This window comes from Henckelia pumila, unplaced genomic scaffold, assembly GCF_033568475.1.
Source record: "Henckelia pumila isolate YLH828 unplaced genomic scaffold, ASM3356847v2 CTG_549, whole genome shotgun sequence".
NCBI classification, from domain to species: domain Eukaryota; kingdom Viridiplantae; phylum Streptophyta; class Magnoliopsida; order Lamiales; family Gesneriaceae; genus Henckelia; species Henckelia pumila.
Window position 1 is genome coordinate 1 of NW_027331861.1, and position 12,025 is coordinate 12,025.

A 12,025-nucleotide genomic window follows, 5' to 3' on the forward strand; every position below is an offset into this window, starting at 1 on the left:
AAAAATCAATGGGAGATTGGATACGGTGGGGGTAAGATTGAGAGAGAATTTAGGGTTTAGGTCGCCGTTTAAATACGAATCAGTAATTACCAATATATGCCCTCTCTCTTGGATCAATTTACAGGAATACACGTGGAGAGTAATGAGTATTGGGCTTTTAATAATTTACCCAATAAATAAAATAAAATAAAATATACGCGGCAAAACATGAGTGTTTCTTGTTAAAATTTCCCTTTATTTCAAAATCAAATTGTCGATTTTATTTTGCGAAATAATAAAAAATATATCTTTTCTATGTTGAATTGTATTATTATTACTATTAGTAAAACAAGCACACGCATAAGCGTGTAAAATAAAAGTAAAAGTTATTTTTATATGTAATTTTTTTTTGTGGGTAGATTGAGTGGAAGGTTTAATGAGATAGTGGATAGAAATGAGATGAGAGGATAAAAGTTGGTGTCCTCGTGTTAATAGTTAATATGTGTCTCTCAACTATTATAAAATAGAATAGATTATAATGATATATTGTGCGACTAAACAAAATAATTACCAGAATTAGAGAAATTCGAAGAGGTATGCAGTTATCGTTCTTGCAAACTCTCAACATGAAGTAATTGATCATCACCTATGTCACGAATCGCCAGCGGACGAAAGCTTTCCAATGCTCAAATCAGTACTACCCCGAATAAAACAGAGCAAATGAAAAAAAAGGTGATGTGCGGAAAGAAAGGTAATGTGCGAAAATGAGATCCTCCCCTTAGAATTGCCCTATTTATAGATGTTTTGTGGGCCTAAGATTACATGGGCCCATTAGTGGGCTAAATACCAATTTTGGATATAATTCATCATATGCCATTATTATTAATTTAATTTCAATAAATATATTAGTATTAGTGTATTTTAAAACCATTTTTATTATTATTATTAGGATAAAAATTAATAAGTAGCGTTTATACCATTATGAAGAGAAAAATTAATAATTAGCGTGCATTATCACTAAGATTATACCATAATAATAATTTTTTTCCGGAAAACAAGTAGATGATAGTTTTTTAAAAAATAATTGAAAGATTCTTTTTTTTAAAATGATGGGTCACATTTAAAAAAAAAAAAAAAGGATTATGAGAAATTGAGAATCCTAGGACCAATCCCTCGGATTCTACTAGATATGCAAGTTTGCCACTTGTGATTAATTAGTATTATTTTTATAATAATATTTTATTTAAAAAATTCGTGAGCGCTGGAATCATCATCCCTTTCTCTTACCCGCTATATTTTTTTTGATCTTACCAACTACTAGTCAAACTGTCGGAGCATATTCATTATTCACATTATGTTTTGCTTTTGGTTGTAAAAGTAAAAAGTATGCATGTATATGTATGATCAAACAGTGTCTCAAGAATTGATGAACCAAGGGAACTTAGTTATTAAAATAAGATAAATTATCAACGATTTATATGTAGTAGCAAATTAGGCATCGCATTCTGAACGTATAATACCTCTTGGGTTTTATTCGAGTCTAGAACTTGAGTCTAAATTAAAAATAATAATATTAAAGTTACAATTAATATATCGTACAATGATATATACAATAATTATATCGTGAATTTTGCTATTATATCATAAAATTTTGATATTATATCATGAGATTTTATATTCAATATATCATGAGATTTGATTAATAAATTTGTCTGAAATTTTTATATGTAAGATTAGTCCATGTAAGATTAGTCGTACGAGTGTGAGTGTGGTTGCACCTGGAACACTGTTCAATAAAAAATTATCCATGTAATGATTTGGGAATAATTTCTAATAAGTTTGACATCTACAATCATAAATTCAATGTGAATTTGACGAATATGTCCTGGTAGCTTCGTAAGTATTGCGACTACAGATGCTCAAATCCTAGGAAAACACAAAATTCACTGCTTTCTGAGGAAGATCATGCAAATCCGGGACAGAAATGGTGATGATTGAGCAGCTATGATCTGGTTTTTGAGAGCCTTGTTCTCCTTCTCCAAAGCCTCCTTGCCATTCTTGAGCTGTGACAATGTCAATAGAGTTTATCCCAAGCCGATTAAAAAAGGGTACATATATGGACAATTTAAAGAAAAATAAAGTGAATCCTGGTATGCAAGTAAATGCACTCGTATTTTTGGTTCACACCATCTCTTGCAGCGAATGCTTGTTGTTACCTCTTCTACTTTGATAGTAAGTACTTTGACAGCATCTTGTAGAGATGAAATAGTGGTTGATATAACATCTTCATAAGCTGCTTCCGTTTCTTCAGTCGAGTTGGGGTCGAAGAAAATTCCTTCCAAAATGAATAGCTGCTCTAGCAGTTGGACATCTTCGATCTTCATTCTCAGTCTCATCTATATTTGGGACACAAAACTGATTAGATACAGAAAGACACGCAAACCATTTACTGGTCAAAATTTGTGGAGAATGAGGGTAACCTTTTCCAAAATCCTCTCACATGACTCATCTTTGATCATTGAGACTGATTCAGGACTTTTGGTGTCTTCATCTCCTTTGAAATTTACTAGTGTTGATGCCTTTATATGTCTTGCTCTATTCGGAGATCGAAAAAATCAACTCTACCAGCACAGTCTCGGCAAAAAAATAAGCATACAAAAAAGTTTGAATCTATATGTCCTATTCCTGTTCCATCCCATCTAAATATATAGAACTCGAGATCATAGGAGATCCAGACTTGTTGATCATCATAGCCAACCAAAAGTAAATTTGCATACCTTGAACCAAATCGAAGAGTGGACAAGGTCTCTGGCGCATTTGATGGGCTTGGTGAGCAGCAGCAGAGCAATGTAGTATGGGAGTCTCCTCCCTGTGAAGTGCAAGGTAATTTCATATTTATGAAGAGTTAAAACGGTGACAATCAGATGGAGTTTATGCAAACAGACTAACAATAGCATCCTGCAAAATCCGTGTAAGCTTAGAGTCACGATAGGGGATATGATTCCCCCTCACTGTTGAAGCACAAGTTAAAGCATTTATCACGTTTCCAAGTGCGGACAGTGATTTGTTGATAGTTTTTGCTTCTTCGAGAACTCTGCCTCCAGCTCCAGTCTTCTCTGCTTTCTCAGATCCGGCTAAGTCTACGAGGATTAACTTTCCAAACCTGACGCAGTTTCTACGCACATAAAGAGTTGATTCCAATTATTTGAAAATTTTGAAGTTGAGTATACCTTTTCTCCTTCCTTAGTTTCAGCTGGATTGAAAATATGTATATGCAGTGACTTCTACTGCTGACCACATTCATTTCTGTACAGGTTAAATTTTACATGCTTCCAAAACAGACAGCGATGAACTCAAATATTCGATGGAAAGGTGCTAGCCTGCTCCTTGGGCAATTTGGGAGGAAGTAATCTATACAAGTTGGAAAAAAAAAAGATTAAAAAAAAAAGAATACGGGTGTCTCCAACGGCTCTGTTTGCTATTCCACTCTGCAAAATGAAGAACGAGTTAAGTTACAGAACACAACAATGAACAGCAAGGAACATAAGGAACCTATATCTTACCGAAAGGCAATGTAATGCCTCTGCAGAATCTGATACAAGGATCTGGAAAAACAAAATCAAAGCTTGTAAAAGCTAGAATGCATGATGAGAGTTAATTTTAAAAGGGGGCCATTGCAGGAATAAGAAAATTAGGTATAGAAAGTCATGAAATCTAAAATAGTAACTGCATATGGAATACTGAAGGACACGGGAATATAATCTGTCCTATGACTCATCCAGGTGCCATGTGCCCATGCAATAGCATTCTGTCACTCAATCTGCTACAGTTTCATTTTCTTCGTGCAAATGTGATATAACCTATCTGAATACCAGAAAACTTCTATATATACATCTTCAGCCACTTGATCAGAGACATAAAGTTTCATCCATAACTATCCTATTATTCATGCATTCCAAGTGGAAAGTAGCTGTCATCAAGAGTTGGTGTGCAAAAATATTTGATAACAGGCAAGAAAAATAGTAGCAAAGACGAATTCCAATTCCAGGCCAAAACCAAATGAACCAGTTTTTCTTATGGATTCTCCATCAGCAGAGGCTAACAACACTCTGTCATAGTGACACGTGTACATATGTATCTTTCCCTATGTCAGAATGATGTCTCAAGCAGAAGTATTCGGGGTTAGCAGGGTGGAAGGATCCTCACCTCCGTCACTCCAGACACAAATATTCCTTGCTCCCTGCTCTCCTTAATCTGCAAATTGTCCTTGGATAGATCAAAAAGGTCCCTGAGTAGTGAAAAGTACTCATTAGCACAGAATATGTGCCAATTTTCCAACATAATATCAACTTCCAATTTCGAGACGGAAGATCAGGCAACCGCTGATACTTTCAGGTGATGCAAACCTTACTCTCTCCATGTATATTTCTACCTGAAAGCGTCACGAAAAGAGAGTCCCTTTGAGAGCTAATAATTAATAATATATAAACTGCTAAGGAGAGTTTATCCTCTTAAGGATCTCATACCATTGACAGTTTAATCGTGTACTTGGCCGTGTCGTTTGAATGTTTATTTATGTCAAAAATGCCATCCACCACTCTTGGTAGCAAGCCTTTCTCTTTTTCCTCACAATCTATTAATTTTGGTCCCTGAAACAAAATAGACTGAATAAGATCTTTGTCAAATAATATTGAGTGCATATTTCATTGCAATTACATTACCTCCATGGTGTAAGTCTTTCCTGCTCCTGTCTGATTAAAGATGCAAGTGAAAGGATTCATACTTGGGTATAATAACTTTGAGAACTTAGTAACAGGTAAAAAAGGAAGAAAAAACTTCAAACGTTATGTTATCCGTCTTGACAATTGATACAAAGGGAATAATGTGTTCACAAGACAAAGACGAGTAACGCAAATTATTATTCATTTTAGGTTTAACACAAAACTGGAATCTTTTTTCATTGAGTATTATGATCCTCAACAAAGGAAGAACGGAGAGACAGAGAGGGCAGGAAAGAAACAGTAGAACAAATATGCTCTCAATTTTTTCCCCACTCCCCAGTAACTATACATCAACCAGAACTTGTGAATCAGAACTTCTCTGCGTACTTTGTGGTTGCTGATTAAGGGTACTCATGTACAATCATCAAAATTCCATCACAACAGATTATGCAAAACGTCTGAATTTTGAACTAACAGCAACAGATATGCATAAAGCTACATCTTGTAACTATGCACTACAGAATTCCCTCAAAGGCTTTATGCCTTTATCCAATGGGTGAGCAAAAATAACACAAATATGCTAAAGAAAGAGCTACATTCAAGTAAAGACTAGATTTCTACAGGGTATCTATCATACTCTGCAACAGCGCAGCAAAGAATTCTGAACAAGTTACCAAACAACTTTTAATGAATTGACATCAAACAAAGATTAATAGTTGAACATGGTAGGTACATTGTGCAGTTTGGTATTTCTCATTATGCACCAAAACATGTGATGGATTCCGAACATTGACAAGTACAGAGGGTTGATAGTTCAGTATCCTTTTTCATGTACCTATTGACACAAACAATAAAAATCAGATTTGTGTCATATATCCAACATTGGTTCCACAACAAAATGTCGTTAGCTAATAAGCTCGAGGGTTCTTCGGTCACAATGTAAAAACCTATTTTTTTTAGTTTGGCTATCCTCTTGGACTTATTGCATAACCTTGGCAGTCCCAATCGGAGGCTACATAGGGGCAAAAGACAATATTGGGAAGGACTGCAATAAAGTCAGCGTCAGAAGTGTGGTTCATGTTCACATTGCAGGCCGGATGAAAGTGCATGCACCAAATATTAGTGAGTAAGTAAAAGCTGTTCCAGTGAGCCGCTGTGAATGTAAGCTTCTCATGGGGTGAGCAATGGCAATTGATGCATAACATTGAAAACTCTCTCTTTGAGCTTATGGCCTAATATTTGATATACTGATTGATGTAATTTTCAGAACCAAACCAAGAATTTCACCTGTCCGTACGTAATGATGGCACCATTCACTCCATCAAAAATACCTACAGTTTTTTGACAGTTAAAAACATGAAGTTAGATTGAACCATTATCTTGACTAAGCATAAAAAATAAAGAAATCAAAAATATTAGAGAAGATGGAAAACAGAACAGATTTTCACCCCTGACAACGGGTAATGCAATGAATTCATATATGTCAGCCTGCTCTGATCCTTGATAAAACACTCTATCAAAACAAAACTCCAATTCCTCTTGCTTCTCATCCTGCCATGGGACAAATTCAAGCAAGCTTAATCCCCTAATTATCCATTTCTTGCTTCCCTGTCCTCTTTTAAATCAATTATATGCTATATTCATATACAGATGAACTCATGATTATCAGATACAGAGACACCAATTAAGTTGTAACCTCCAAAGGAACAATAGAAATGCTTTTAACCTCAGAGTAGATAAGTTCACATTAATTTAAACTCAAACGCATATTTAAATTTTGAAGCATGTTCACTTGTTTATACTAATTGTTAAAAAAAAGGATATTAACATGACAACATCAAGATCCAACTTGTTTATAATTTTTTTACATGAACATTGAACAAGAAATCAAATCTAATCTCCATGTGACAGACAACTACCAAAGTTATCTGGGTGTATGCGCCCCTTAAATCTACGAAATCCACAAAGTTTCAAGAAAAGTGTAAGAACTTATGAGGGTTTTGGAAGATATTATTTCATCACGAAATTAGGATAGGTATCTAAATTGTAATATTTACAGAAAAAAGGCAGTCCCTTTCAGCTTCTGTATTTGAACTAATCCATATCAATTTTGGAACATTTATGTTGGAATTTGGACTATTAATGTTTTATGACTTTACCCGTTTGTAGTTTCTAGGCTCCGCTCAACATTGTCAGCATCATTCAAGATCATCCACTCATATATATTTGACTCAATTTCACATCTCTCATCGTCCATTTCATACACACAAATAATGAGGTGCACAATCAAGCGAGAGAAATAGAGAGAGAAGTGTCGGACCAACTCATCACAAACCTATATGACACTATAATTTGATGTATACCTCAAATTGCCCTGTCCCACCATCACACCACGTCAAGAATCTTTAATTACTCCACAAGGAGATATTAAGAAAAAGTTGCTTGACTCTCTCGAGTGTGTATCAAGCTCGTGACAATTGAGAGTAAAGTGAAAATTTGGTCGACCGATTGGGACTAAAACGCAAGTGTAATATTATTTTAGGTATTTCATGACCCCCACTCTCAACGTAACCCACAGCAACTAACACACGTGATTATAAGTCCGTTCCACCATAGCATTTCCAAACACACATTCACTGATTGGAATAAACTTATAATATACATATTATTGTGCACTCAAACAATATATGAATCGTAAAAACACCCAAATGGCTTTTATTACACCCTGAATAAACTACGTAAAGGCGCAGAATCGCATTCATACAACTTACAAAGGAACACCGAGTCAGAGTGATAGGTGCGATCTTCTACCTTGATTATGAAGGATTCAGAATCAACACCGGTAATGCAGACGGAATCACCGTGATCGGACCTTTCTCTCCCATTCAGAGGTCTGAACAGAGCGCAAACTCTTATGTTCCGCATCCTTTTCAGCATGCAAACTCAAGCAAAACCTATGCTCGATCAATCAAAACAGTCTCATTCATGAATTTATGTCGAATTTCATTCAATAGAAGAAATAATTGCATGAGATTAACGCAAATCAAATGTGTGTAACATGAATGCTCGAAATGCAGTGGGTATACAGAAGAGCGAGAGAGGGGACCTGAAAAGGCGGGGAGAGAAATTACTTCGAGCGAGTGAAAAAATCCTGATTGTAAATGACTTTATTATCCTCCCAGAATCCAGATGCCCAATATATCATTTATTTCTTTCGATTATCTAGATTTTAATTAATACTACATTATCAAATGGTGTATTTACTTATATTATTATAATTATAATATAATTGTTGTTGTTGTCGTCACATTTTGAATGTTTTGTATCCAAATTTTTTTATCTTGTTATAATATGATTGCTAAAAAAATTATATGAAATTAATAGAAATCGAAGAAAAACAAATGATAAAATTCGTATAAGTGCATAAAATACTTATGTGTGTGTGTCTATATATATATGTGTGTGTAGAAATGAAAATATAAAAAATGCAAATTTTCAAAAACTAAATGCTTGTATTAAAATATAAATGAAATTTTATGAATTCCATTCAAAACTACTAAATACTCATATATAAATAAAACTTATGATTTTAAAAAATCTCCAAAAATATTTGTAAAAAAAACAGGCCATGATTAAGATAGTATTTTGAAATGCTTCCTACCTGAATCTGATAGATAATTATTATAAAAAAATATTTATGGAGGTAATATATACAAACATAATATATTTTATATAAAAATAAAATCAATTATATTAACTTGATGAACATGTCCATATCGTATGAAAACTTAAGGTTATAATGTTTCTAGATTTGTATAAGTGATTTTGAGTGTTTGTTAACGTAAAATTATAGTGTTTTTTTGTTGTAGCTTCTAGATATTTTGTACCAGGCCTCTCACGAAAGAAGTTAAGTGAAGATCACTGATGTGATTGATCTCAAGGCAATGGAGTTTATAAATTTTGATGGTTATTGGAATGCTGAGAAACTTCGATCAGTGTTTCCCACTTTCGAAGTTGAAGAGATACTCAATATCCCGATTAATCGTAACGACGGTTGTGATTCCAGGTTTTGGAGGTAGGAGGAAAAATGAAACTACGCTGCGAAGTCGGGTTATCAGATGGAGATGGGGAACTTTGATGCCCCTCTAGATAGATCATCGTACACACTTAAATCTTGGTGGAAATCTATATGAAATTTGAAATTTTTCTCTTAAATTGAAGATTTGATTTTCATCTGAAGAACTGTTTTTAATCACATACCTACAGAAATTTAATTTGCGTGTCACCATGTTTCCACTTCAGGTATGTGTAGGGTTGTTCATTGGTCGGTTCGATTTTAATTTGTCTAATTTCGGTTTGATTTTTCGGTTTTCGGTTTATAAAAAATATAATCCAAAGTCAAACTGTTCTACTTCGGTTCGGTTCGATTTTTGTACTATAATGGACCGGTTTATACGGTTCGGTTTGATCATTAATAATACATAACACAATAAAAAAACATAAATTTCATCCAACATATAATTTAAATACTCCAAATCACAACTTAAAGTTATAGTCATATAGTGAAGAAACAAAAAAATAACAAACAATACAGAGACAAACACCCAACCAAAGTCTTATAATATTTTCAAAAAAATAAAACAAATTTTGATACAGTTATTCCGATTTTGATACAATTATTAAAATTAATAATAAAAATACATTATAAAATATAATATGTTTTTTTACATAATTTCTTAGTAAAAACTTTAAAAATAAAGTCTAATTGAGTTATATAAACAATAATTAACTAAAAAATACATAAAGAACAATCAATTAATCAACAATAAATTACATAAACAACAACAATGAATTAAGTAAAGAACAATCAACAAAAAAATATTCAAAATGATTATTCATTCACTAAATATCATCTCCTAACATATAATATAAATAAAATTATTAATTTAATTTAATTTCGGTTTTTCGGTCGGTTCGGTTTTGAAATATATAATCCAAAATCGAACCAAATAAACTTCGTTTTAATATTTATATCCGAATTACAAAATACGATTTTCGGTTCGATTCAGTCTTTGATTTTTCCGGTTTGAATTTTCGGTTTTTTCGATTTTATCCGAAATATGAACACCCCTAGGTATGTGTTTATGGGGGAAAATCATCTTTGGCTAGCTGCTACGTGTCATTCGTTTTTCTTTTGCTCGCAGTTTCGTCATATTTGAAAAGGAGACCCATTTTGGAAAAAATTTTGATTTCGTTTGGATTTTGTAGTGATTTTTTAAAATAAATGTTTTTTTAAGCTATAATTTTTTGCTTTTGAAAAGCTTTTTTTTTACTTAAAAAGTGATTTTTTAAGCACTTATTTGGTCATTCAAACGCCTTATTAGCTGAAAAAACACTTTTTTTAAAAAAAAATTGCTTTTTTGGCCTGCCTTTTGATACCAAACGGAGCCAAATCGTATGGGTGAAAGTGCTTTCTTGGAAATTTTGTATGGATTATCGAAATTGATTTTAGAGGATGAACTGTGTCTGTTTTGCATCCAAGCTTGGGATGTGTGGGCTAAATTGTGTCATAATAAACATGGGGTAAGTCCAAATACCAAGCCTATATGTGTAGATTGGGCATCTTCGATGCTTGCAGAACTCAAGAATGTGTCTCTAGCATCTTCAACACACTTCAGAAGTGCAAAATCTGATGTGAAGGATAAATGGATAAAACCTCATAATGGTCAATTTAGATCAGATGTAGATGCAAGATTTGATGATCGTAAGGGATACTTTTCGATATGGGAAATTGTGTGGGATTATCGTGGGCATGTTATAGTTGCTTTGGCTAATAAGATTCGTAATCCTGGATCGGTTCTCAGGGCGAACTTTCAGCAATTTTAATTGGGTTGAATTTCTGTATTCAAAATGATATTATTAATTTTTGGATATTCTCAGACTCTTTGGAGGCGGTTAGTGAGGTGATTGCGTCGATAAATTATCTTAGACTGAGTTTTCAATGATTGCACAAATTCAAGATCTTTTGTCAACTCCGGGCATTCTTGGAATAAAGCATATGCGCGGTGCGCCAAAAGGTAAGCGGATTGCTCATAAACTCGCCAAATTTGCTTTATATCGTTCTTATAATATATCTTGGTTATTTGATGAATTTCCTTCTTGGCTTCAAGAAGTTGTACTTGATGAAATTTGGGTTTAATGTGTTAGTATTTCTCCTAAAGAAACATATTTTTAAATTATAATTAACATTTGAATCTTTAAAAAATCATGTTTATAACCAAATACTACAAAATTTTTAAAAACAACAAATATTGGAGTGATTTTTAGAAACAGTGTTTGTAACCAAAAACTAAAAATTGTTTAAAAAATGTTTTAAATTGCTTAGCTTCTCCAGCCAAACAAACTATGCAATATTTAAACAAATATTATCTCTTAGGCAAAACAGAAAATTGTATTACGTTTACTTTACAAATGGAGAGTATAATACACTCATCATATTTAGGTCATAATATAATGATCGGTATAAAATACTCGTATAATTATATCTCTTATAACTAATTTGGACCGGAATAAACTATTTTATAAACAAGAAGATATGTGTTTTCATCATGTTCAAGTTTACAAGCGAGTGCTATAAAATATTAGCTTTCATGACTATTGTTCTACGTAAGCATGTATTCCTAAACTCACAATCGTAAAATAATAACATGCTAGACATGCGTTTTCATCATGTTCAAGTTTACAAGCGAGTCCTATAAAATATTAGCTTTCATGGCTATTGTTCTACGTAAGCATGTATTTCTAAACTCACAATCGTAAAATAATAACATGCTTTAGTATTATACATATATATATATATGTATATATATATATATATGTATAACGGAACACACAAAAAACCAAGAGTTCCAGATAAATTATCAGTAGAGGCTATAGATACGATAAATAACGACAAATGAAATAAAGAGGGTACGATCATAAAGTTTTTATGTCTCATTAAACATGACACGACAAGTTGATGAACCGTTGTGCATACGTAAGTATTACCATAAATAAATGAAACAAATATAAAATTTGTTATTTTCAAACTGATGAATTATCCATAAATTAGTCGTTCATAACTATATATTGCTCACGTTAGATCGTTTGAACCAATACTTAATACCGACTTGACGACTTTACGTATCTTCAACTCAACCAAATCTGTTCCAAACGGCCGGGTGGTCATCATCCCGAACATATTATAACTCGATGTCGAATTTGAAAATCTAAATCCAATGGAATTGATTTATGTACCTCACCAGTGGCCTAATTAAATAGTTAGT

General features: G+C 33.0%; 1 protein-coding gene across 3 annotated transcripts; it reads right to left on the reverse strand.

Annotated features, from left to right (window-relative positions):
* Positions 1 to 1,790: 1,790 nt before the first annotated feature.
* On the reverse strand, positions 1,791 to 7,841 carry LOC140873401 (kinesin-like protein KIN-1). Of its 3 annotated transcripts, none has more exons than XM_073276502.1 (16): positions 7,807 to 7,841; positions 7,512 to 7,654; positions 6,149 to 6,251; positions 5,988 to 6,031; positions 4,701 to 4,730; positions 4,506 to 4,628; positions 4,386 to 4,411; positions 4,186 to 4,267; positions 3,543 to 3,584; positions 3,434 to 3,467; positions 3,210 to 3,285; positions 2,929 to 3,142; positions 2,757 to 2,848; positions 2,460 to 2,574; positions 2,196 to 2,375; positions 1,791 to 2,042 (listed from the first exon to the last, which is right to left on the reverse strand). In XM_073276502.1, exons 2-16 carry the CDS (start codon positions 7,635 to 7,637, stop codon positions 1,923 to 1,925), a joined length of 1,407 nt encoding a protein of 468 aa, XP_073132603.1. In that variant the 5' UTR covers positions 7,638 to 7,654; positions 7,807 to 7,841; the 3' UTR covers positions 1,791 to 1,922. The 3 variants fall into 3 exon arrangements, with proteins under 3 accessions (XP_073132603.1, XP_073132602.1, XP_073132604.1); XM_073276501.1 differs by having other exon boundaries at positions 2,929 to 3,154; XM_073276503.1 differs by lacking the exons at positions 5,988 to 6,031; positions 6,149 to 6,251; positions 7,512 to 7,654; positions 7,807 to 7,841 and adding an exon at positions 5,434 to 5,925 and having other exon boundaries at positions 2,929 to 3,154.
* Positions 7,842 to 12,025: the final 4,184 nt, after the last annotated feature.

What these genes read in the sequence shown, in the direction of transcription:
- LOC140873401 (XM_073276501.1), bottom strand. Translation starts at nt 7,637, where the DNA reads ATGCTGAAAAGGATGCGGAACATAAGAGTTTGCGCTCTGTTCAGACCT. An exon ending in ATATACATGGAGAGAGTAAG is followed by an intron (nt 4,268 to 4,385) that starts GTTTGCATCACC and finishes TTCACTACTCAG; the next exon opens with GGACCTTTTTGATCTATCCA. An exon ending in TTACTATCAAAGTAGAAGAG is followed by an intron (nt 2,043 to 2,195) that starts GTAACAACAAGC and finishes ACATTGTCACAG; the next exon opens with CTCAAGAATGGCAAGGAGGC.